This window comes from Rhipicephalus microplus, chromosome X, assembly GCF_043290135.1.
Source record: "Rhipicephalus microplus isolate Deutch F79 chromosome X, USDA_Rmic, whole genome shotgun sequence".
Taxonomy (NCBI): Eukaryota; Metazoa; Arthropoda; class Arachnida; order Ixodida; family Ixodidae; genus Rhipicephalus; species Rhipicephalus microplus.
In genome coordinates, this window is record NC_134710.1 from 139,019,732 (window position 1) to 139,046,930 (window position 27,199).

Consider the following 27,199-nt stretch of genomic DNA (forward strand, 5'->3'; position numbering starts at 1 on the left):
GAATAATCACACCATTCTAGTATGCTCCGTGCTTTATGGATATTGGTGACAAAAGACCGCCCTTTAATACCACAGGTTTGATGAGGTCCAACGATACCCCGAATCACAGTCTGTAGTCAGCGTGCTAATACTTTCATATGTATCTTATATTCGACGTTAGTGAAAGCTATCGGTCTGTACGCTGTGACAAATGTTAGTTTGTCGACGTTATCGGTTTTGGGGATTAATACAGTATGGGACGACCGGTACGACGGAGGCAATGTGCCCAATTTGTATGCTTCATTGAAAACAACTGTCAGCATCGGGCACAGTTCGTGCTTGAACGTTTTGTAAAAAGCAGCCGTTAACCCATCAGGCCCAGGCGATTTCCCTGGATTCAACTTTTCAATCGCTTCCTATACCTCTACTTCCGTTATTACCCGCTCTAAATACTCTTTCCTTTCGTCCTCGATGCGGGGAATGAGAGGCAGAAAGTCGTGCTCAAATTTCTCGAAATCTACGTCCCGCACAGTGAACAATGCCCTATAATGCTCGGTAAACGCCGTTTTGATATCGTCTGTATCTGTTGATATTTTCCCTCCCCATTCGATTTCCCGAACGTGGTTCGTCTCGGCTCGTGCTTTTTCCAAGCCGAGCGCACGCTTCGAGGGCCTTTCACTGGCAGCTGAGTCATCCACCCTTGCCCTCACCAGGGCCCCGCGATAACGCTGTTCGTCCAGTCGCTCTGTTTTACCTTCACTTTTCGAACGTCTTCTGACCATTTGCCGGGTTCTCGGCATTCATGCTTGACAAGCTTATCGAGCAGAGCATTTAAATCTGCTTCTTCCTTTTTGTAATCCTACCGTATACGCGTTGCCCTGTCTATCGCTTTAAATTTTAAAGTCTCCTTACGTAATTCCCATTACTGCCAAAGGTGCAGGCCTTTGCTAGGGTCTAAGTTGCTAATCTCATCATTTACGGCCTGAATGAAAATTTCGACTTGCAACAGTCTATCGTTCAGTTTCCATAGATCCCTTGAAAAGTAGTTACGTTTCTTTAAACATCCGATAGAGCACTGGACTAAACAATGGTCCGAAAAGGAAACAGGCACTACTTCATAATTGGAACACTCCGTCAGGATCTCCAAAGACACATAAATCCGGTCCAACCTTGCATGGCTAGAGCCTTCGAAGCACGTGTACTTTACTGCACCCGAGCCACAGAGACTTTCCGCGACATCCTCAAGCTCACACTTTTCAACTATGCGTGTCAGAACGCTTGTGCTTTTATCTCTAAAAGCTCGAGTGCTAGTTTTGTCGCGCGCACTGAGGACACAGTTGAAATCGCCAAGCATAATCAAATGCTTTCCTATAGCTAGTCGATCCTCTAAACCAAGAAAGAAATGAGCCCTTTCCTCAACCTTATTAGGCGAGTAAATACACAAAATACGCCAATCTGCGTTGTTCAGTGAAAAATCAAGCGCAGCACATCGGCCAGCCGAACACGAAAAGTGGTCGAGCACTTCAAGCCCCGGTAACTTCTTAACAAAAAGTATGCAGCCAGCCGATGTGCCTACTGCGTGACTCACGACAACATAAAATCTGGGCGCCAAACGTTGAACCATGCTGCTAGTCTTCTCCTCGACGTCTACTTTGCTTTCCACAACTGCCAGGACGTCTATGTCACGCTCAGTTAGAAGTCGGTAAAGCTGGCTCTGCTTTCTTTTTCCTGCCAATCCTCTAACGTTAATGGTAGCGACAATTAACGGACAGACAGGTGCCATTTTGCCGATAGGGAAAGAGACCAGCAGCATTAGGCCCACCTCTCGCGTCTAGCACTTGGCTAGACGGCTCCATCACCAGGGCTAAAGTCCGAGGCCGTGGCTTGAACTTGCCCAACTTGCTCGACGTCGCCGCTGCGCTTGTCGGGAGGAATGTTCGGGCACGGCCGGAGGGTGGACCGCCGTACTTGTGGCGTCTTTGCAGGGGGTTCCTCGACGCCGGCCAGCGTCTCCTCAGGACAGTCATGGCTGTTCGGAGGGTGGGGCCGTTTCGATGCAACGGCCAGGCTGGTTGGCGCTTGTACGCCACTCTCGTCAGCTTGTAGGTCCTTCGGACTTTTAAAATCACCGTCCTTGGACGCTTTCCCCGCCGTTCCGGTCGACCCGTCGACTTCACTCGCCGCTCCTTTCAGCGTTGGTAGGTCGCGTTCACCGGCGTCCCGTTCCGTGAACGCCAGCGAACCCTGTACTACTGGTTGGGAGCATGTAGGCCCAGTCGTGTCGGCTTCAGGCTGTCGGTCTGCCAGAGGACCTCGTTTCGGGGCGTCATCGCTGGAAAGCCCCGCCTGCTTTCTTGTCTCCTGGGTTCCCCTGGCCGCTTCCTCAGCCTCGACGACGTCCATGAGTTCGTCGTGCTCGTCAGCCTTTGGAATCCCGGTCGCCGACGCGTAAGTACGGACGCAGTCAGCGTCCGCATGTCCGTAACGCCGGCATTTCGAGCAGCGGGGCACCCTGCAATCTCGACGCACGTGGCCCGTGCCGTAGCAACGCAAACACTGCATCGCCCGCCCGGGAACGACGACGAGGGCCAACTCACCGGCGACTCGCACCTGGTGGGGCAGGTCATCCACCTTCATTCCCGGCTTCAGCTTTAGCAGCACGCTTCTCGTTGTCGAGCCTTTTTCCCTCATGCCTTGCACACGCCACCGTTCTCGCTTTACTTCAGTGACGTTACCAAACGCGGCGAAAGCTGTCCGGATGTCCTCGTCTTGGACGCCGTAGAGCATTCAATGCAGGCGGATCTTTACTTGCTGCTCTTCAGGATCAATAATTATGCACCGGCGGCCCATTACCTTCAATTCTTTCCGCGCGGCCAGTTTCCTTGTCGCCTCTCTGCTGGTGAGGGTGACGGCCCAGATGTGGTTAATCTGGTACGCTCTTAAGGCGACGACGTCGGGTAGCACTCCAACGGTTTCGAGGGCGTCTCTAAAGTCCTCGACTCTGTAGGGACGCTCACGCACATCACCGTGCAAAAACAAAGTGTTCAGTACAACACGGCCAGTGAGCAACGTAAGCAGCACGATCTCGTAGTTCTGATCTGCACCGTCAATCCTGTTTCCGCGGCCGACGCGGGCCGCGTTTGCCGCTCTGTCGGAGCTCATGATTCCGCGTCCGTTCGCTTGCGCTGCCGGAAGAAGAATGCATGGTATGGCCTATGGTGGAAATCTGTCACTCCACAACACAACCTATAACGAACTACAGGCCATTTCTATATTTCCAAGTTACAGTTAACGGCTTATGCAGCGTGTTATGTTATCCTGGTAGAAAACTTTGAAGGTACGTGAAAATAACGTCTGTTGTTCTCCTGCAGAGAGCTTGCTCTGTTCCTTCGCTGGGGCGCACCAGCACGGGCGCACCAACGTTCACGCACAGCTGTGTGTGCAATTGCGGGCCGTCGCCACCGGCCATGCTCGTAAGTCATTTTCTGTAACTTAACAAACGCCTGTTGCGTCGGCTTTTATAATTGAGTGGCACACGAGGGACCGACATAAAGCAGGAATATTGGAATGCTCATTAATGCTATTGTAACCTGCCACGGTGGTCTAGTGGCTAACACACTCGGATGCTGAACCGCAAGTCGCCCCCCCCCTCCCGCTTTGTTCCTTCTTTGAACAAAAATAAAAAAGATAAAGGGAGGCTTAAAAAAATAAATAGAGTATTGCACGCGCACTGGGTGCCAAATTTAAACACATGTGCGCACGCATCAAATCTTGATTGGCTATATACGTATGGTCATGTGCGTGTTTGATACGGGCAACCAATGACGTCGCAAAATTAAACAACACTCTCCTTCTCCCTAAGTTCCTTTTCTGCAATAAAAGAGAGAAATTTCGAAAAGTAAAAAGAAGGTGCCATCAGCACTCGGTGTTCCCAGGTGGTCTCCTTCCCAAGTACTGACCGAGCCCAATGCTGCTTAGCTTCGGTGATCGGACGAGAACCGGCGCATTCAGCATGGTATGGCCGATTTTTTTTATTACCTGCCTTCGGTACATAACATACCACACAAACAACACTGATGGTGAACCACACCATGAACCACGTAGATACGATGACATTGCTTTCAACCAGCGTGATGCTGGTATCGTCGGATTAAAATTCTGGTAACGTGACCAGTGGCTCTACTCTTGAGAGCCAGTCGGGAGGTTCCGGTACCGCTTTGTGAATCTCAACAAACCAATGGACGCTCTCTCTGAAGTAGGCTCGACCCAGCCGTGCATCTTTATCAAAATGATAGCCTGCCATTCTTGAACGCCACAACGAGAGGAGGCCCATGAGCATAATTGCGTCGAATGGCAGCCCATCTTCATCCTGTACACTCAGGAACCGGATCCCGTGTGGGTTCAACAGGAATTCTTTGCTAAGAGCTCTTTGCAACACATCCCAAAAATATACTCCTTTCCAGCAAGTTAAAAACGCATGGTCTATGGTTTCTGGGAGCTTACAAATTAGGCAATGCCTGTCCCAGGGCAGATAGCATCATTGTCACGGACGGATATTTTTGGCGACACCGCGTCACGGCAATTAATGGGCGCCGTACTCCCCGACTGACCGTGAGATATAGCGGCGAATGAAAGGGAGCCGAGAAGTGCAAAATGGGGTGCTCTCCTTAGAACGTCGCCGCCGGTAATCCTTTTGTAACTGTGGCGACGTCTGCAAGGTCGTAGAAGGCCGCGGTATACCCTGACCAAGGATTAGACTACGAGACACACCGACTGAGAGCCAAACGTTTGACCGTTCCCACGGGGAAAAGCGTGGGAAACGCTCTGGTGGCCAAGCCGTATGACAACAACCCGACAGGTTGTCACTCTCGCTAGTTGCAGGCCCTCTCCCAATTAAAAAGGGGTGGGGTCGAAATATTTTTGGGGCGGAGTTTCCCATCAATTAAACGCGCATGATTGGACCCAGGTAGAGGTCTCTTGTCCCCAAGGAAGAGAGCGAGGAGACATGAGAGGGATTTAAGCGCAGGATTTTGCCCTGCTAGGCAGACTAGTCGCTGACCAACATGGTGTAGAAACAGATCAACAAGCATCTCTTCTAGAAGTTTTTAGTGTGGCTCTGTATCGGCTGGCCACCTAAACTTAGCCGTTCGTCTAGCTGTGACGCAATATTAACGTCTGCAACGTAGACATCGGGACTTCGCCTCGAGTTAGCTCAACCTGCTCGAAGTCACCTGCAAGCACTAGCCTCCCGGAGCCACCAGCGTTGCAACACCGCCAACATCGCAGTCGTGCCAGAACTCTCTTCGACTTCTCGCATCCGATCGTCGGGGACACAACGCTGCCGGTCATCACACGTATGCCTTCACCTGTTTATATCTTCGAACTTTCTCCTCCGTCGTTCTATTCTTGTTAGTTGGTGTAGTTTGTAATAGTTCTCTCTCGTAAGCTGATTTATTGTTTCTGTTATATATTTCTTTAGTTGTCTCAAGTGTCGATGTATTTTGTTAGTTGTATTGAAGTGTTGTATTAGATCCCGTGTGCTGCAGTATCACTAGAGTAAAGTTGTTTTGTTTTCTCACGTCTCCGATCTCTTCACTGTCTCTGCTTGCGTACGGAACGAACCGACCTGCTGTCATTCCCGTCGCCGACTTCGCGCTGGCGACGCTAGAGTGGCAGCTTGTAACAATCATTTACCTTCCAAAAATGTTTTCACAGGCAATGTACCAATATGCAACATAAAAAAATGATTTGGCTCCAGGCTGTACATACATTTTCTTCACTCTGTTCAAAACATTTGTGCCTGGGCCTTTCCCGTACAATGACCTGTACAACGGGACAAGAAAGACAATGTCGCATAAAGCGAAATACAGTTCTCTGCGTTTAACAATCGCAAGGTATTCTATTAAAAACCGTACACCAAAAAATATTATACTAGACACTATTTCTTTGTAATGGCCCCCTATCCTTCCTACACTCTCTTTTGTGGTCACAACATATTCCGGCAGATGTCTGCCTAGTCGCAATTGACATAGGGTGCAGAGGAAGGGATCGGTGACGTCTCGAAAAAACAAAAACCGATTAACTAGCTGCCATAGAAATAGGTGACCTAACCCAAGTCCTCCGTCTTCCACTCTTCGGAACAAGTTAGTATGGCTGCAGCGTTCCCATCCTGGGGCCCACACAAAGACGGCAAATATTTTGTGGAACTTTTGCACATTCGTCCTTGAACAGTGTAGTACCTGCATGACGTACCACAGCTTGCTTATACAAAATATGTTCCAAACGGTGGTTTTGGCAAAAATCGACATCGCGCCTCCTTTCCACTTTTCCCCTTTTTCCTGTGTGTCCTTAACTTGGCCTTTCCAAAACTGGTTGCTGTCGCGATATGCGTGAAGCGGGACGCCTAAGTACTTGCCTGGGATCGTTGCCCAGGGAATGTTAGGGAAGTGGTCTGGCTTCGTTGCCACGATCCATGCCAGAGCCCCAAACATTTTGACCAGTTAAAACCGCTCCCAGTAGCTTGACTGAAAGCACGCACAATACCAACAGCTCGTTTATTACTGTCCTGATCCCTTGAGAAAATAGCCACATCATCTGCATACGCCAGCAGCTTGACTTCAGCTGCCTGCAACTCAAACCGTGAGTTTCTTTGTCGTTGATTATTCTCAAGCACAGCGTTTCTATATATATACAAAAACCCAAAGGGCTTAGGGGGCAACCCTGACGAACCGAACGCTGCACGTTAAGGGGGGCCCCAAGATTCTTATTTACAATCAACGTCGTCGTGCAGTCCATGTACCCTAGCGTCACTCCCTCGCAAATAACAGAACCGACGTTAACATGGTTTAACACAAAAAACAAAATTTGGTGATCAACACAATCAAAGGCTTTTTCTAGATCAATCTGTAACATACCAACTTTCTCATCGGAATAATCACAGAAATCTAGAACGCTGCGTGCCTTATGAATATTTAAAGCGATGGAATGCCCTTTGATGCCGCACGTTTGGTGAGGCCCCACGATGTCCTTGATCACTGCCTGTAATCTTCGAGCTAATACCTTCATGTAGATTTTAGAGTCCACGTTTGTTAGGGCTATAGGACGATACGCTGAGACAGCTTTCAATTTACGTGACTCCTCTGTTTCGGAACCGTACGGGACGTCCTGTATGATGGCGGCAAGGTATTAATTTATAGGCTTCATTAATTATTCCTGTCAAAACAGGGCTAATTTATTGCTTAAAGTCTTTATTAAAGGCGGCTGGTAAATCGTTTGGACCGGGTGACTTGTCTGGGTTTAACTTGTCTATGGCGACCTCTGCTTCGGTCACAGTTATTTCATGCTCCAAACTCTCTTTTCTTTCGTTATCCACACGGGGTAAAAACGGCAGAAATTCAGTCTGGAATCTCACGGAATTAGCGTCGTGCAATGCGAACAACTTGCGATAATGGTCCGTGAAAGCTCTTGTGATGCCTTCATGATCAGTTAATACGGTGCCACCCCGCTCTATCTCGCGTACGCAGTTTCTTTCCGCGCGGGCTTTTTCCAAGCCTAGAGCGCGTTTCGACGGCATTTCGCCTGCTGCAGTGTCCTCCGCCCTTGCCCTAACCAGCGCGCCCCGATAACGCTCTTCATCGAGCTGCTCCAACTTTTGTTTTACTTTTCTGATATCTTCACTCCGTTTTCCCAGGGCTCAGCACTCATGCATGAGTAATTTGTTGAGTAACACCCTCAACTCAGTCTTCCTCTTTTTTGCCTCGTACCGAATGCTCGTGGCACTGTTTATTGCTTTAAGTTTAAGCTTTTCTTTGCAAAGTTCCCACTGTTGCCAAAGGTGCATCTTTGCGCTGGGGCTTATTTTACTAATTTCTTCTTTCACTTCCGGATTATAAATGTCGTCATGCAGAAGGTTATCGTTCAATTTCCACAGTTCCCAAGAGAAAACTTATTTCGCTTCGTAATACCGATAGAGCAGAGGACTAAGATGTGATCGGAAAAAGACACAGGGATGACATCATAACTAGTGCATTCTGGTAGGATGTCGACGGAAACGTAATTGCGGTCAAGTCTTGCATGGCTTGGGCCTTCAAAACGCGTGTACTTGACCGCACTTGTGCCTGTAATACACTCTGCTACATGCACGACGTCCCATTTTGCGATAATACTAGTCAAGATGTCGGTACTCTTATCTCTGTAACCCCGGGTGCTTGTTTTGTCGTGTGCGCTCAGGATGCAATTAAAGTCGCCCAGCATTACCAATTTCTTTCCCACAAAGAGGCGTTGCTCAAGGCCAAGAAAAAACTTTGCCCTTTCTTCAACCCTGTTGGGCGCGTACACGCACACGACCCGCCACTCGGTGTTATTCAGAGCAAAGTCAAGAACAGCACATTGACCCGCTTCGCACAAAAAATGGGCGTTCACTTTAGGCCCAGGCAACTTTTTAACAAAAAGTAAGCAGCCAGCCGATGTGCCCACCGCGTTGCTAACTACAACAAAAAACCTCGACGCAAACAGTTGCACCATGCTGCCGGTCTCTGCATCGCCATCAACTTTCGTTTCCTGTAATGCTAACTCGTCAATGTCGCGCTCCGTTACAAGACGGTAAAGCTGGCTTTGTTTTTGTTTATCTGCCAGTCCTCTGACGTTAAGAGTGGCAACATTCAATGGAAAACAGGCGCCATTTTGAAGATAAGAAAAGAAACCGGCCGCATAGCGCTCACCCTTCGCGTCCAGCCATAGGCTAGACCGTACCATCACCGGCGGTGCCGTCCGGCAAAAATGTTGACTACCTGACTGGCTCGACGTTGCCGCCGCGGTTTTCAGCCGGCATGTTGGGACGCGGTCGAATAGACGGCCGCCGCCCTTGCAAAGTCTTTGCTGGTGGTTCCTCGAGCCCAGGCATGGTCATTTCAGCACAGTCATTGCTGGCTGGGGGGTGGGGAGGTTTGGCAGCCGCGGCGGCGTGGGTCGGTACTTGAAAGCCACTCTTCTCCAACGGTAGCTCGTTGGCATCCTCGCGCTCGCCCTCCTTGGGTGCTGGCGAGCTTTCGGGGGCTTTCACTGTCACCATGGATGAGATGGATGTGTCGCCCACCACTTCTGGGAGGGTTGGTGTGTCACACTTGCCGGTGTCGACTCTCAAAGCCGCCGGCAGAGCCTGTGCCACCAGCTGGTTGACAGACCCTGCCGAGTCGTCTTGCGCTTCTTGGTCCGCCGGGGTATAACTTTTCGGGGCTTCACCGCAGAAAGGCGCCAACGATTCTCGAGGTCCGGCCTGCTTTGTGGCCTCGTCGGTGCCCCGAGCCGCCTCCTCTGCCTCGACGACATTCATGATTTCCTCCCGGTTGTCCGCCTTGGATAGTCCTGTTGCCAACGCGTAGGTGCGTATGCAGTCCGTGTCCGCATGCCCATAACGACGGCACTTGGAGCACCGGGGCACCCTGCAGTCCCGTCGGACGTGTCCCGTGCCATGACATCGTAGGCACTGCATGGCTCGTCCGGGCACCACAACGAGGGCCAACTCCCCTGCAACTCGGACTTGGTGGGGAAGGTCGTCCACTTTGTATCCAGGCTTCAACTTCAGCAGGACGGTTCTTGTGGTTGAGCCCTTTTTCCTTCATACCTTGGACCCGCCAACGCTCTCGAGTTACCTCGGTGACGTTGCCAAAGGCCGCAAAAGCTGTGCGAATATCTTCGTCCAGGACGCCGTGAAGCATCGAGTGGAGGTGAAGCTTCACTTGCTGGTCTTCTGGGTCCAAGATGATACACCGGCGGCCTTTCACTTTAAGTTCCTTAACCGCAGCCAGTTTCTTGGTGGGTTCACTGGTGTTCAAGGTCACCGCCCACACATGGTTAATTTGGTAAGTGCCTAACGCCACAACATCAGGAAGCACACCAATTGATGCGAGGGCGTCCCGGAAATCCTCGATTCTGTAGGGCTTCTCACGCACGTCCCCACGCAAAAACAACGTGTTCAGTACAACACGGCCGGTGGGCAACGTAGGCAGCAGGATCTCGTAGTCCTTATCATCTGCACCATCATTCCTGTTTCCGCAGCCTGCGCGGGCCGCTGTCGCGGCTCCGTCGGAGCTCATGATTCGACGACCGTCCACTTTCGCTGCCGGAAGAAGAATGCATTGTATGGCCGATGGCGAAACCTTGTCGTTTCACAACGCAACCTATAACAAACTACAGGCGATTTTCATCTTTCCAAGTTACAGTTAACGGCTTATGCAGCGTGTTATATTATCCTGGCAGAAAACTTCGAAGGTACGTGACAATAACGTCTGTTGTTTTCCGGCAGAGAGGTTGCTGTGTTCCTTCGCTGGGGCGCACAAGCACGGGCGCGCCAACGTTCACGCACAGCTGTGTGTGCAATTGCGGGCCGCCACCACCGGCCATGCTCGTAAGTCATTTTCGGTAACTTAACAAACGTCTGTTGCGTCGGCTTTCATAACTGAGTGGCACACGAGGGACCGACATAAAGCAGGAATATTGGAATGCCCAATAATGCTATTGTTACCTGCCATGGTGGTCTAGTTGCGAAGGCACTCGAATTCTGACCCGCTAATTGCCCCCCCCGCCCTGTTTCTTCTCTGAATAAAAAATAGAATAAAAGATAAAGGGAGGTTGAAAGAAAATAAATAAATTGAGTATGTCACGCGCACTGGGTGCGGCATATACACCCGTGTGCGCACGCATCAAATTTTGAGTGGCTATACGTATGGTCATGTGCGCGTTTGATACGGGCAACCAATGACGTCGCAAAATTAAAAAACACCCTCCTTCTCCCTAAGTTCCTTCTCTGCAATAGAAAAGAGAGAAATTTTGAAAAGTAAAAAGAAGGTGCCATCAGCACTCGGTGTTCCCAAGTGGTCTCCCTCCCAAGTACTGACCGAGCCCAATGCTGCTTAGCTTCGGTGATCGGACGAGAACCGGCGCATTCAGCATGTTATTTTTCTTTCTTTATTGCCTGCTTCGACGTACACATAGAAACACAAATACAGTCAGGGATCAAAATTAATAGTGTGAGGCACATAAGACATAGACACATAAGTGGGCATGGGTAAAAGGAGCAACCAAACTTTGGCTGGCGTGTGATGGCTAAAATCGTCTCATGTTCATGAGTGGCTCGATCCTCGATACCCATTCAGGTATCGAATTTGAAGATTTATGTGCTTCCAGGAACCTGCCCACTGATTCGCGGAAGTACTCGTGTACCGATCTTGCATCTATATCTACATGTCGTGCGGCCATGCAGGCCTTCCATATGCAGTGCAGCGCCAAACGGGACACCTTCTTCGTTGTCCACAGTTAGGAAACTAATTCCTTGTGAGTCTAAAGGGAGGGCTTTCTTCAGCGTTCTTTGTAATATATCCCAGAAGAACACGCCTTCCCAGCATTCTAAGAAGACGTGCTCAATGGTTTTGGGCTTTCTACATAAGGAACAGTGCTCACTCCATGGTACATACATTTTTTTTTCCTGTAGCCAGTTTTTACCTCTAGTGTGCCGGTGTGCAACCTGAAGAAAAAGGACTTGGCTCCTGGAGCTACATACATATGTTTGACAAGCTTCAGGACATGACTTCCAGGCTTGGCACTATATATTGTGTGATACAAAGGCACGGGGAGTAGTATATCCACAAGATCTTTGTATAGCTTTCTTCGTTTCACTCCCGCCAGATATTTGCATGAGAATTGAGCACGCAAGAACATATAATCCATCACAACCTCCTTCAAAAAACCAAAAACCCTGCCTTTAGTACATTCGGTGGATATCACGAAGTCCGGCACAAGCTTGCTAAGTCTGAGCTGTAATACAGTGCGCGAAAAAGGGTCCTTCACATCCCTAAGGAAGCATAACTGGTTCACTATTTGCCTCAGGAATAAGTGCGACAGGCAAAGACCTCCATCACGTACACGTCGGAACAAGTTGGTGCGGCTCGTTCTCTCCCACACCGATCCCCAAACCGGCCAAGCATCCAGAGGCCCTAGCGGAACGTTTAGGAAGAATAAAAATCTAAATTTCGCTTTCTTCTCTCCCTAGTTGGCTGTTCTATGCTACGACAATCATCCCGTTGACGAACTCGTCCCCCCTTTCTCTCTACTCTAAGTGTTCCATTTGTTGCGATCAAGCGTAACTTTGTAGGCTGTTATCTTTCCGCACGACAACAACGTTGGTGGGAAAGCTCTCGTCAACCTTCATTTGAGTGACGTGCTATGTCGCGCAAAATATAAGCATCGCATCGTAATACTGACTTCACTAGCAATAGAATTGTGCCAAACGTTTTTGCACAGGGGTGTCACTGCTGCAATGCTGGATGTGACCCCAGGCCACTTGTCGCAAGAAAATGCCTCGATGGCTTACATTAATAGAATGCCGTGAAATTATTTCTTTGGGAAGGTTTATGTCCCAGCGAGAGAGTTCCCGTAAGCTGAACCGGCCACAGAAGACAATCAACCACATTCTTCGAGCATTTTACCAGGAAAACCGCTTGGAAGATTCACCACACCAAAGGAGGCCTAGAAAAACAACTGAGGAGAAAGATGCCTTGATAATAGCTGCCGTGGTCAAAGACCCTTGCTCGACAACAAAGAAAATTAAAAAAGAGCTTGGCCTTTCCCTAAGTCTTTCGGCTATGCGAAGAAGACTTCGTGCTGCCGGTCTGAAAAGCCACGTGGCGGCTAGAAAGCCGCTTTTGACCAGTGAACATCGAAGGAAACGTTTGGACTTCGTGCGTTAGCACGAACATTGGTGGGCTGAAGACTGGCAGCAGGTCATCTTCAGTGATGAATCGACGTTCACCTCTTGCTGGAACCAGCGACTTCGTGTTTGGAGAGTCCGTGGCAGCCAGTGAGATTTATATTGCTTGTGTATCATTTCACACAGACAGTGGTTCGGCACCGCTCTTAGGTTTAGGAGCGTACTCATAATCATCATAATCCGCAGCAGCATCACCCTGACTAACCTAACTGCAGCAAAGGTTTCTCCCATACTACTCTAAATAACCCGGTCCTGTTGCCGGCCATGGTCCCGTAATTCACTCGAGCTTCTCAATCTCATCCGTCGAACTGATTTTCTGCCGTGCCGAGCTGTGCTTGCCTTTTCTTGCAATCCACTCTGCTACCATTAATTACAATTGATTATCTTTCTCTCTCATTTCATGTTCGGACCACTTCCCCATTTCGACTAGTCAATAACTCACGTTTTTATCTGACCCACTATGCTATTTTTGTGGCTCAACGAAAGGGTTTTTACATAGTTACCACGCTGTGAATGTTGTGCGTAGAAAGCAGATTTATTGCTTTTATTGCAGGTACGAGCATGACAACATTCGCAGTGTCGGTGCAAGCGGGCGTGTATCGGTCAACGTCTGGGGCGTAATAACATATGCCAGTCTGGGTCCACTCTTCTGCATCCCCAGAAGACTTACGGCCGAAGTTTACAATGAGATCATCGACGATGTTCTACCTTTCGCCATCAATGGACCATTTCCTGACGGATGCGTTTATTTCCAACACGATGGCTGCCCTGCTCACAATGCATCCACAGTGCAAGAAAATTTAAATGCTTCTGGCATTGCACAGCTCTGCTGGCCTCCTAAAAGCCCCGGCCTCAATATCATCGAGAATGTTTGGGAACTAATGAAGGCACGATTGGCTCGCGCCAATTCGACAAACAATGACGCAGACACTTTGTGAAAACATGTTGAGATGGAGTGGAATGCTCTTAGACAAGACCCTGAATTGGTGAAATCTCTGTTTGCTTCTATCCCGAAAAGGCTAAACAACGTGGAGAGCTCTGGCGGCGTATCGAAATATTGATTAGGTTGTAAGCACTAAAGGCACTGTAACAGTGAGTTTAGAGAGACCCCTGAGTTTTTTCGTCTCCAATAAAGAATATTGGATATTTATTTCTGTAGTGTCTGCAAAAAGACATCTTTTTCAGATGTTCCTTTGTTACGATGATACAAGATAAGTCATGCTCTCTCATCCGAAAATCACGATGCTATGAGTCCCTCAAACTTCTCGACGACCGTGAACCAAAAATAACTCATGCTTCAAACAATCCTTGTCTCTATATTTTTGTCAAATACGCGACCCTGAAACAAAAAGCAAAATTAAAACTGAAGAGAGCCCACACCTTATGTAGCCATCACGGGCAGTGTTTTCCACGGCAGCAGTGACGTACTGCACACGCTAGATGCAGCCTTTATGCCGTCCGATTACTGATAATAGCGAAGAATACGTTGCATGAAATACCATCCCCTTCTATTATCATAAGCTAGTAAAGAATAAAAAAGAAATAAAAAACACCTTCCTCAGACGGGAGTGACCGCAGCTTCAGGAACAGCAAAAAGAGTGAGGGAAGCTTGCCTACTGCTTCTCTCTCCTAAAAAAAGAATTCTGGGCCGTGGCGCTGTTCTCGCTCTTGGTCGACGCTCGCATGATTACCTTCATATCGCACCCGACTGTACCACTTGATTTATCATGCGCTGCCAGTACAGAATTGAAGTCCCCCATCAGTACCAGGTTCCTTTCGACGTTGCAGTAATTTCTGACACTCTCGAAGAAATCTCTTCGTTCGTCGAGTAAATTAGGAGCATAAAGACATATCACTCGCCATTCAACTGAACCATAACAAAAATCACACAAAATCATGCGCCCCGCCAAGTCTGACCTCACACCCTTCACTTTAAGGCCCGGGTGTTGGCGAACGAAAAGAACGCACCCCGCGTATCGCCCTATGGCGTGACTGACACCCGCGTAGTACATTGACATGAAAGGTAGCATCATACTCTTGATCTCATCATCACTTCACTTTGGTTTCTTGTATGGCAATGATGTCTAAATCATGTTCGATCACCAGTATACACAACTGTCGTTTTCGCCTCGCCGCAAGCCCTCAAACAATGATTGTAGCAAATCTCAAGGGTTTATCTGGCAGCACCAATGGAATAATTTATATAAAGACCCAGAGTATGGGTTATGCTCCTGTCGACACATGACCTTGGGGCCCGCAACCTGAATCGGGTTTCCACAGCTTACTGCTACATGACCGGTGGCGGTGGCGGCGGCATCGTGGTCCTCGTCGGCCTCCGACCCTGTGGGATGTTCGGCCGTGGCCGCACTATCAGTCGACGTACAGGGGCTGCTTTTGCTGGAGGTTCACCGGGACTGCTTGGGTCGGTAGAATCACTCTCTCCCTCGGCACCTTCGTGTGATCGCTTATTCGTCGTGGTGCCCTCCCTGGAAATGTCCATTGCCTCCACTGCTTCCCTGCTGACCACCTCTGTCACTTTGCAGTTGTCTTCCTGCGTCTGCAGTGGTTCCGAGGAATCATTTTTCACCAACAATGTATCTTCGGCTTTTAGGTTCGTCGACTTTACGTGAGCTCTCTCACCTGAGATTTGCTCAGCTGGCACGCTGTCCATCGTGGCACTTTCTGCCTCCGCTCTCGCTGCTGCCTCGGATTCTGCTTCGTCCATTAGGAGCTCCGAAGTGTCGTCGCTCCCTACGGGCCCTGCAACACTGGCGTAGGTACGCATGCATTCCGACTCGTTGTGTTCAAAGCGATGATAGAACGTGCACCGTGGTACCTTACAGTCCCGACGAATGTGTCCGGTGCACTGGCAACGAAGGCAAAGCGTTGCCCTTGCCGGAACCATCACAAGAGCCAGCTCACCAGCAATCCTTATTTGATGGGGCGAATCTTCTGGCTTGACTCCCGCCTCAAGTGTCATCGTCACATTTCGCGTCGTTGACGCCTTGTCAGTCACACCACTGACCTTCCACCGTTCCTTGATAATGTCCGTCGCTCTGCCATAGTTCAGGAAGGCCACTCGCACGTCGTCGTCCGGTACGGTAGGCAAGAGCCAGTGCAGTTTCAACCGAAGCTCCAAAAGTTTATCGAATCCAATCCTGGATTGATGTATCGACGAGGACGCAGCACTGGCCCTTCACTTTCACTTCCGCTTTTTCCAGCAGCCTCTTCGCACCTTCGGCAGATTTAAACGTGACGGCCCAAACGTGATTCATGTGATACGCCCCCAAGGCCGAAACTTCGGAGAGCAGTTTCAAATCAATCAGCGTATCCCAGAAGCCTTTTACACGGTAGGGCCGTGCCCTCACATCCGCATGCAAGAAAACAGTATTCAAAACCAGACGTCCTGAAGGCAGACTAGGCAGAAAACGCGATACTCGTTATCCGAGGCAGCTAACATCATGTTTCCGCGGCCAGAAACGGCCGCTGATACCACTCCGACAGAGCCCATTCCAAACGCGTCCGCTCGCTATCGCAGCCGGAAGTGGAATTAAGCATGGTATGATCGATGGCGAAAATATGTCGTTCCACAACACAACCTACAACGAACTACAGGCGATTACCATCTTTCCAAGTTACAGTTACCGGCTTATGCAGCGTGTTATATTATCCTGGCAGAAAACTTCGAAGGTACGTGACAATAATGTCTGTTGTTCTCCGGCAGAGAGCTTGCTCTGTTCCTTCGCTGGGGCGCACCAGCACGGGCGCACCAACGTTCACGCACAGCTGTGTGTGCAATTGCGGGCCGCCGCCACCGGCCATGCTCGTAAGTCATTTTCTGTAACTTAACAAACGTCTGTTGCGTCGGCTTTTATAACTGAGTGGCACGTGCACGAGGGGCGACATAAAGCAGGAATACTGGAATGCCCATTAATGCTATTGTTACCTGCGATGGTGGTCTCGTGGCAAAGGCACTCGGATGCTGACCCGCAAGTCGCTCCCCCCCCCCCCCGCCCTGTTCCTTCTCTGAACAAAAATAAAATAAAAGATAAAGGAAGGTTGAAAAAAATAAATAAATTGAGTATGTCACTAGCACTGGGTGCCACATTTAAACCCATGTGCGCACGCATCAAATTTTGATTGGCTATACGTACGTATGGTCATGTGCGCGTTTGATACGGGCAACCAAAGACGTCGCAAATAAAAACAACTTCCTCATTCTCCCCAAGTTCCCTCTCTGCAATAAAAAGAGAAATTTTTAAAAGTAAAAAGAAGGTGCCATCAGCACTCGGTGTTCCCAGGTGGCCTCCCTCCCAAGTACTGACCGAGCCCAATGCTGCTTAGCTTCGGTGAGCGGACGAGAACCGGCGCATTCAGCATGGTATAGCTGATCTTTTTTATTACCTGTCTTCGGTGCATAACATACAACACAAACAACCCTGATGGTCAACCACACCATGAACCACGTACATACGATGACATTGCTGTCAACCAGCGTGAGGCTGGTATCGTCGGATTAAAATTCTGGTAACGTGACCAGTGGCTCTACTCTTGAGAGCCAGTCGGGTGGTTCCAGTACCGCTTTGTGAATCTCAACAAACCAATGGACGCTCTCTCTGAAGTAGGCTCGACCCGGCCGTGCATCTTTATCAAAATGATAGCCTGCCATTCTTGAACGCCACAACAAGTGGAGGCCCATGAGCATAAATGCGTCGAATGGCAGCCCATCTTCATCCTGTACACTCAGGAACCGAATCCCGTGTGGGTTCAACGGGAATTCTTTCCTAAGAGCTCTTTGCAACACATTCCAAAAATAAACTCCTTCCCAGTAAGTTAAAAACACATGGTCTAAGGTTTCTGGGAGCTTACAAATTAAGCAATGCGTGCCCCAGGGCAAATAGCATCCTTTTTCTTCCAAAAATTTTTTTCACAGGCAATGTACCAGTATGCAACTTAGAGAAAAAAGTTTTTGCTCCAGGCTGTACATACATGTTCTTCACAGTCTTCAAAACGTTTGTCCTGCGGTAACCACCACCGGGAACGCACTCCCTCACCAGAGAAGGATTGGCCACCCTGGTGCAGTATCTGGCCACTACCTCCCACATGGATACGCCAATTAACTCACGGCCCTCAGTCCTCCGCAGCTGCGAAGCAAGAGACTACGGCGGCGGTCAGATCTGCAACGCAGCAGGGGGTGCTAAGAATTTCTGGACTACAGGCCGCCATTGGAACCTGAACTTGGCAACGTTTAACGCTAGAACCTTATCTAGTGACGGAAGTCTAGCTGTACTATTCGAGGAGCTAGAGGGTGTTAAATGGGCTATAATAGGGCTCAGTGAGGTTAGGAGGACAGATGAGGCCTATACGGTGCTACAGAATGGGCACGTCCTTTGCTATCGGGACTTGGCAGACAGAAGAGAACTGGGAGTGGGGTTCCTTATTCACAGAAACATAGCTGGCAACATAGAGGAATATTATAGCATCAATGAAAGGGTGATAGGTATTGTAATTAAACTGAATAAAAGATACAAGATGAAGGTAGTACAGGCTTACGCGCTATACTACCAGCCATGAAGACGCTTCAGTTGAAAGCTTCTATGAGGACATGGAATCGGCAATGAGTAAGGTTAAAACACAGTATACCTTAGTGATGGGCGACTTTAATGCAAAGGTAGGGAAGAAGCAGGCGTGAGACCAGGCAGTAGGAGATTATGGATGGCATCGGCACTAGAAACGCCAGAGCAGAGCTACTAGTAGAATTCGCAGAACGCAATAATTTACGGATTTTGAATACCTTCTACCGAAACGAAAACGAGAAAACCGCAAGTGGACACGGAGGAGCCCTATTGGCGAAAGTAAGAACGAAATAGACTTTATAATGACTGCACACCCAGGAATCGTGCAGGATGTGGAAGTGGTTGGCAAGTTACGATGCAGTGACCATAGAATGTTACGGTCTCGAATTCATCTAGACTTGAAGAAGGAACGACAGAAACTGATACGCAAGAAGCCAATCAATGAGCTAGCACTGAGAGGGAAAGTACAGGAATTCAGAGTGTCGCTGCAGAACAGGTACTCGGCCCTCAGTGAGGAAACCAACCTTAGCGTAGATACAATGAATGATAATTTGACGAGTATCATTACGGAGTGTGCAGTGGAAGTTGGAGGCAGGGTAGTTAGACAGGACACTGGCAAGCTTTCCCAGGAAACGAAGAACCTAATTAAGAAGCGTCAAATCATGAAAGTGTCAAGTACAACAGACGAAATAGAACTGGCAGAGCTTTCTAAGTTGATTAATAGACGTAAATTATGCGACGTAAGAAGGTATAACATGGAGAGAAATGAACACACTCTGAAAAACAGAGGAAGCTTCAAAGCAGTGAAGAGGAAACTTGGGATAGGCAAAAGTCGGATGTATGCACTAAGGTACAAAGAAGGCAAAATAACTACCAATATGGATAGGATAGTCAAAAAAGCGGAGGCGTTTTACAGAAATCTGTACAGTAGCCGAGACAACCACGACCTTAATACGATAAGAACTAGCAGTAACCCAGATGACACCCCACCAGTAATGATAGAAGAAGTCAGAAAAGCTTTGGAGAGCATGAAAAGAGGCAAAGCTGCTGGTGAGAATCAGGTAACATCAGATCTGCTGAAAGATGGAGGACAGATTGTGTAAGAAAAACTAGCCATCCTGTTTACGAGGTGTCTCCTGACGGGAAGGGTACCAGAGTCTTGGAAGAACGCTAACATCATTTTAATACATAAGAAAGGAGATGACAAGGACTTGAAGAATTACAGGCCGATCAGCTTGCTCTCTGTAGTGTACAAGCTATTTACAAAGGTAATTGCTAACAGAGTAAAGAATACATTAGAATTCAATCAACCAAAGGAACAAGCAGGATTTCCAACAGGCTACTCAACAATTGACCACATTCATACTATCAATCAGGTAATAGAGAAATGCTCAGAGTATAACCAACCACTATACATAGCCTTCATAGATTACGAGAAGGCGTTTGATTCAGTAGAAATATCAGCCGTCATGCAGACACTGCGGAATCAGGGCGTAGATGAAGTATATATAAACATTCTGGAAGAAATCTACAGGGGATCAACTGCTACCATAGTGCTTCATAAAGAAAGCAACAGAATACCAATCAAGAAGGGTGTAAGGCAGGGGGACACAATCTCCCCAATGCTATTTACCGCGTGCTTACAGGAGGTTTTCAGAAGCCTAGAATGGGAACAGTTAGGGATAAGAGTGAATGGAGAATACCTTAGTTACCTGCGCTTCGCCGATGACATTGCATTGCTGAGTAACTCAGGGGACGAATTGCAACTCATGATTACGGAGTTACACAAGGAGAGCAGAAAGGTGGGTCTTAAAATTAATCTGCAGAAAAGGAAAGTAATGTACAACAACCTCGGAAAGGAACAGCGCTTCGAGATAGGTAATAGTGCACTTGAAGTTGTAAAAGACTATGTCTACTTAGGGCAGGTAATAACCGCAGAGCCTAACCACGAGATTGAAGTAACTAGAAGAATAAGAATGGGGTGGAGCACATTCGGCAAGCACTCTCGAATTATGACAGGTAGATTGCCATTATCCCTTAAGAGGAAGGTATATAACAGCTGTATCTTGCCGGTACTTAGCTACGGAGCAGAAACCTGGAGACTCACAAAGAGGGTTCAGCTTAAATTGAGGACGACGCAGCGAGCAATGGAAAGAAAAATGGTAGGTGTAACCTTGAGAGACAAGAAAAGAGCGGAGTGGATGAGGGGACAAACGGGGGTTAAGGATATCATAGTTGAAATAAAGAAGAGGAAATGGACATTGGCCGGGCATGTAGCGCGTAGACAGGATAACCGCTGGTCATTAAGAGTAATTCTTTGGATTCCCAGAGAAGGAAAGCGGGTTGGGGGAGACCGAAGGTTAGGTGGTCAGATGAAATTAAGAAGTTTGCGGGTATAAATTGGCAGCAGCAAGCACAGGACCGGGTTAACTGGCGGAACATGGGAGAGGCCTTTGTCCTGCAGTGGACGTAGCCAGGCTGATGATGATGATGATGACGTACATCCTCTGCTTTGGGAATGAGATTTGTTGAGGGATGACCGGTATAATAGAGATAATCTATTTACTTTGTACGCTTCATTAAATAGAACTGTCTAAATAGGGCTGATCTCGTCTTTAAACTATTTGTAAACAGTGGTTGTGAAAGCCTTCAATCCTGAAGACTTTTCAGGATTTAACATGTTTATGGCATCCTATAGTTTGGCAACTATTATTTTTTTCTCTCAAAACTTGTTTTTTCTTTCGTCGAACCAATGATGCCGATGGAGTTAGAAAAGGGGGCTGAAACTCCCTGTACCTTCCATGTATTCGCTATCGATAACGGCAGTGCCAACTTTATCACTGGCGGTCGCCGGGCATCCTACTAGCAATAAATCACGAAGAGAAAAATTCTTCATGACGTAACTAGTGAGGTTCCCGAATAGAGGGCAAGGATGAAAATTCAAAAGGAGGTTGGCTGTTGCGGACGCCCTCCTTTCTCACTTCTCATGCAAGTGGAATGCGTTCGTGCCTCTTTTTGGGTCTGCTGGCAGCTTGGGCAATGCGACCATAAAAGTTCGCTGATCTTCTTTTTAATTTTGTTCATGTTTTCTGAAGAGGCGAGAGTTAAGCTGACTGAATTTTCAGTAAGACGAAACCCGATCGGCACGAATGAAATTAACTTTCGTATTACACGCTTTGTATTATAAAAACAGACACACGTAGTGTCAGAGGGTCAATATGTAAGAGTAGCTTTATTTTACAACTGACATGCGGACATGATGAGCAAAAAGTAAATCCACAATATCCGAACCAATGTGAAAATTATCAACCATTGCGAGTAGGACACGTCGTATATGACTCAATCACGTTTCTTATGACGGCGCGCACAGTTTTCACACAGAACCTGAGTACCAAACATGACCGAAGTTCAGAAGCATTGAGAGCTTTGAAGCGATCAGAAATTCTTCGGGAAAGTACGTCACTGAAAACTCTTTCAGCAAGATGACTTGTCTTCGTCAGGGCAACGAAGTTGCCTCTACAAAGAAAAGTTCAGTTGTGAAAACATTGCCTCCATCGACTTCTCTGTAATAATGTTAGAAGCATTTAGTTCATCACGTTTATTTGAGTGGTCCTACTGAAAGTAAAGACTCAATAATTTCTAAATCTTGGCTACAACATTTTATGAGCAGAACGCAGCCTATAATTACTTGACATAATTTGAACTACACGCCAAAAGTAAAATAATCTAAAACTATGCAGCTGAGCCAACTCGAACTCAGACATTTCAATAAACGCATTTTCGTAACTGGAGCTTACATACTGTCTTCACCAATTAGTCAAGCGGCACTGAACTTCTGTCAGTCCAGTCAGGCTTGCACAGAACTGGGTTTACTCATATATGTAATCATGCAAAACCAATACCTGCTCAAATTAAATGTCCAAATTCTTGTGCTCATCTGTTGCCTTTAGGAAACGCTGGAAAACTTTCGAGAAAAAGTAAAGCCCCAGGTTAGCACACCGCACAGCCGCGGAAAAGACGTGTTGCTCGATTAAGCCGTCTTCGAATAATGCATGGTTGACGTGTTCGGAGTAGCTCACTGTGGCTTCCATTCTTTCCTGCCACAACTTGCTGTATTTATCTTTTCCGACGTTGACACGCGAACTGAGTGAGATAACTGAGCGCATTCCAACTTCTAATATCGGTGAGCGAGCGGTGAGAAGGAGCCGAGGCAAGAGCTCCGAACGCAAGTCAATCACTTCCCGTGCTTCGCCTCATCTAAATTCACAAAATAATGTTTAAGAAAAAACAGTTGATGATTAATATGTTGGGTTTAATGTCTCAAAGCCACCATATGATTATGAGAGACGCCGTAGTGGAGGACTCCGGAAATTTCGACCATCTCGGGTTCTTAACGTGCACCCAAAACTAAGCACACGGGCCAACAGCATTTTCACCTTCATCAAAAATGCAGCAGCCGCAGCTGGTAATATAGCGCGGCTTGCGGGTCAGCAGCCGAGTACCTTAGCCACTAGAACACCGTGGCGCGGAATAAAAGACGTTTAATCAAAAGAGAACTCCTTTACAGGGATATTGACTTTTTCACTTGTAATAACTTGTGAAAGCTAATAAATGCGACCATTCACATAAACCTCACTCCTTTAAACTTGATCTTAAGATGCCCGGCAACCGCTACAAGCGTACATGTTTTTGTAGCCGAAACAGCGCTGAGTTTCCGGGGCCTGGTAAAACCTTGGTAAAAGGGGCAAAAGTTTGTGCTTGAAGTTTTGATAGTCTATTGCGTGCACTTCGAACAGCTGACGATTATGGTCCGTGAAGGCTGTCGCGATACGCCAGTATCGTTTGATATGGTACCACCTCACTGTATGTCACCTCAATTGTTAATGGTCTTCAGCGCGCGTCTTTTCCGATATAAGCGATCGTAACTATCAGGAATGCGGAGGATCCCTCGTGTTGGCGAATGAGGGGAGAAAACAAGCCCTTCGTCTTTGAACGTGGGGTGGGGTGTGGCCCCTTTACACTGCGCTCAGAAAATCTTGAAGAACAAAGGAATGAAAAAGGATTAGCGCGGAAACTATCCTGATTATCATAGTGGAAGAACTAAACATATCTGGTTATATGCAGACCAACGTCCTTGTGGCATGTGTCAAACAAAAAAGGGTCTCCTAAAGGTCATTCGATGTTGTGACGATGATGATTGAATTAAATATTCCCTCACACCCACATCAAGGAATCAGACAAGAAACAATAAAACCTATACATGAAATCTGTCGCAAATTATTTGCATGACTTATGAAGTATAGGATAGAACGAATTCGAATTTATGTGCATTCTATTCATTCGCGCAGTCTCTGTGTCACTCTTTCCCCATTCATGCTATTATTTCAGCGAGACTGAAAACCTGTACATTTTTTCATACAATTCCTCGGAAATTCAAAGGCCACCATTCAAAGGTCTTTTTTCAGCATTGTCTGGACGTTAGAATGGGCGTTATTATCCGGGAACTATTTACTGCTTGAGTAGGAAAGTATGTTATGCCGTGTTGATTATTTAAAAGAAAGATATAGGCTACAGCGCTTACTTTTTCTAAGGTGACCCTCAAGAGAAAAAAGAACCCGACCTTCTAAATATTACTATACAATTGACACTATTAGAGATCAGAGAATCCGGATTAGTTTATTTATTATATTTAAATAGTTTATTTAATATATTAGTTTATTTATAATATAATGTAATTCAATACTTGTTGCAACTGTCACTCGATGCTATTATTTACAAAACGACTCTTTGTTTTCTTCTTTTCTTGTTCCTCGAGTACCTCGCGCCACGCTCCAGCCTGCTCGTGACACCAAATGCGACTCTTCCTCGGCAGGAGCAAGTCATCGACTATGGCCGCTGCGCCTTTGCAAGCATCTCCCATCGGAAAAGCTGTTCCTGCAAAGGAAAGCGTAAGCGAGGACTCATTTCCTTCCTATCGCGGTTGACGGAGTTGATTGAACGAGTTCGTCTCGTGTGAGCAATCATCCGCTTCTGAATTTTGTTGAAGCCGACAGGGATACCAGCGTTCGGGAGAGTTAACGATTGCGCGTGCAGTTCTGCGATGCGCGGATTCCTGACTGCGAATTCCAAAAGAACAACAAAAAGAGTAAGATAGAAGCTTGTGAGTTGAAATTCGAAAACAGGTGGTGGGTGTAGAAGCCGACCTGCAGACTTTTCCTTAATGCTGCCAGCCTTGAAAAATACAAGTCGGCTTCTCTAAGCATCAGCTCCTGCCCCCACCCCCTGTTTTCGTATTTCTCACCGTCAATTAGGCACTCGGCTATATGTGTATTCAGGCGCACCTGCATACGCTCCACGTGCACGCTTAAGAATTTCAATGTGCTTTAGTTTTTATCTTGCTGCGGCGTACGCTGCACTTTTTGGCCATATACTGTGCCCACATGTCGTTAACACCACTAAGTGCTGTGTGCAAATAACCTAAGCGACCAACCACGGGATATTTTCATGTTCATGAGCGCATTACCGTTAATCGAGACACTGTCTTTAACCAAGCATATACAACCCTTCTGTAGGCTGTTGGGAATGTCGAGCGCAAGGCAGAAGAACCCATCGGTTCTGGAGTGACAGCTCTGCGACTCGAACCAAGTCCGGAGTACATCACTACAACGCATGGAATATTGACAGCTCTTGAGACCGTAAGAACTTTTTTCGCTCGAAGCTTTAATATGATATCAGGATATCGCTCACCTGCGTCAGCTACGAAGCATTCAAGACACGGATGCAGAAACTCATTAGCAGAGTATGGCAACAGTGCGTGATCGCATTTTCACATATTATTGTGTAATGAAATTGAAGCTTCACGGTGTAACTTTGTTTAGCATAGTTAATTACAGTTTTCCTTTATTAATTTCAATAGTACGTATGTCAACGCTCTTTGCTCCCACGATTTACTCTTATATTAGCCTGGCTCGCTGATCAGCCGAAACATGCGCCCCATGCCGGGTGTTTTCGGACGAAGAGAGCAAACTGCGTCCACGTTTGTCCGCTGCGCAGTTGGGCGCGGCCGCCGTGATGGTGCTGTACCTGCTGATGGGGCACAGCGTGACGTACCAGTGGTACGCGCATGCAGTCTTCCTGCTCGCGTTCACCTACTGCCTCAACAACACTCTCGTCTTCATCTCGGCCGTGGCTTCGCCTTCCACCCAGAACCACCTTCAGCAAACTCTCTACGTGCGTCACTCTTCAGCTCTTTATCTACTTGGTCTTTTTCAATTTACCTGCTTCTAAATAGCCCGTCAATGTTAGCGCAAAAAAAAAAAACGACTCGGAACTGCAAGGAAGTACGCCGTGCACTTCCACGCATTTTCGTGTCATTCTTTTTCTTCTTTTTTTTTTGCGATGATGGTGATGAGCTTGGTCTTATTTTCCAACTAGCCCAATTTGCTACTTTACTTCTATTAGCACCACACGTATTTGTCATTTCGATATTTACTGCACCTATGATATTTTTGTAACGCTCACTGGCACATGTGAATCATTCAGGAAGCGAATAAATGCTGCAGCGATCCTGCTGCGCCGTCAAATATATGGTTTCACGCTTCGTTTCTTCTACCCAGTTCTCACTGTACCACTGCACGGCCAGCCTGCTCTTTTTTGTGGGATGCACCGTGTTTTACGGCGTCGACATAGGGGACAGCTTGCGGTTCAGGAATATCACGGGGGTGAGTACGTAAGGGCGTCTCCATGCTTTGTCAAGTGGTAACGGTGTGAAAACTTATTAGGTTTAGTACAGCGTGACATTTTCACTTTTTTATGAGTTTTTGTAATTTGCACTGTTTAAACATGAATAGCTACCTAATTAATTGGGAGAGAGCATTTCAATTGAGTCTTAGGAACAGTGAAAAACCCTTTCGCCACTTAAGATATATTCCAAACATCGAGCGTAGGAGAGTATTGTAAAAGCGCTGCCTGTGATCAAGCCTATTGTATGCTATTGGTAATATAATATAAGGATGTCGGGTTGATCAATTACTTGATCACTACATTTCATCGTCGTCTTCTCTGTAGTCTTCACCTCTTCTTGTGCTCGGGCCACATGCCACTGGGCCTCATTCAGAAAGTTCTTAAGCTGACGTTTGTCGCAAGACAAAGTTTTATTCCGCCACCGCGTTTCACATTATTTTAGCGAAAGAGCCTCATTCGCAACAATAACGTATGAAACACCATCTTTGTTGTTAACGTTGTGGTATCTTTCCCTACCAATTAAATTTTTAAAAAACCACCGAATGGCCTATACAGACAAAACGTTTTAAATTATACATTCTCCCTCCTTGCATGACTCACCTTCTGGTGTAGCACTCATGTCTAAGTCAGTAATGCGCCACATCCCTCGCTTTTACTATCAGCCGTATACTGTTGCCAAGCTTGCTTCTCTCGCAGAGACATGCACGTCGCGCGATCGGTTCCCAGCATTCAAAACGATATTTCCACTGTAGTAAGGAATCACGTGGTTTCGCTTCACGGCGATGGCGATTCATGTATATACTTACACATGTCATTAGAAAGGTTTGACACCCTTCCGAAATTTCACCTGATCCGCGCAAAGTATAACGTGGACGCCGTTACTGACATGAAGCTTTAGTGTTTTCCCATTTTTCAGACCGCGCTGCTCGGCATCGGGTTACTACATGTGTGCCACGGTCTCAACACCCTGCAGCGAGTGCTTCCCTGACTGTTCTTTGGTTGGCCGCGACCACGCGCCTCCCCTGATCGGACTGCTCCACCCTGACTCAGCACCGCAGCCCTTGAACACTTTTTTGTGTTTATCTTCTTAAAATGTTTTGTTGCGTAGTTTTCATTAAAGAGTATTGTATTGCGTCGA

At 47.4% G+C, this 27,199-nt stretch overlaps 1 protein-coding gene and 3 pseudogenes across 1 annotated transcript; 1 reads left to right on the top strand and 3 right to left on the bottom strand.

Annotated features, from left to right (window-relative positions):
• Positions 1-3,889: 3,889 nt before the first annotated feature.
• LOC119184026 (5S ribosomal RNA) lies at positions 3,890-4,008 on the bottom strand (annotated as a pseudogene).
• A 6,827-nt stretch (positions 4,009-10,835) lies between these two features.
• On the bottom strand, positions 10,836-10,934 carry LOC142777724 (5S ribosomal RNA; annotated as a pseudogene).
• Positions 10,935-17,018: 6,084 nt separating this feature from the next.
• On the bottom strand, positions 17,019-17,137 carry LOC142777720 (5S ribosomal RNA; annotated as a pseudogene).
• Positions 17,138-24,147: 7,010 nt separating this feature from the next.
• LOC142776989 (uncharacterized) lies at positions 24,148-27,199 on the top strand. Its single transcript, XM_075881293.1, has 5 exons — positions 24,148-24,266; positions 24,891-25,013; positions 25,372-25,548; positions 25,935-26,039; positions 26,978-27,199. The coding sequence occupies exons 1-5, from the start codon at positions 24,171-24,173 to the stop codon at positions 27,047-27,049; spliced, it is 573 nt and encodes a 190-aa protein (XP_075737408.1). The 5' UTR covers positions 24,148-24,170; the 3' UTR covers positions 27,050-27,199.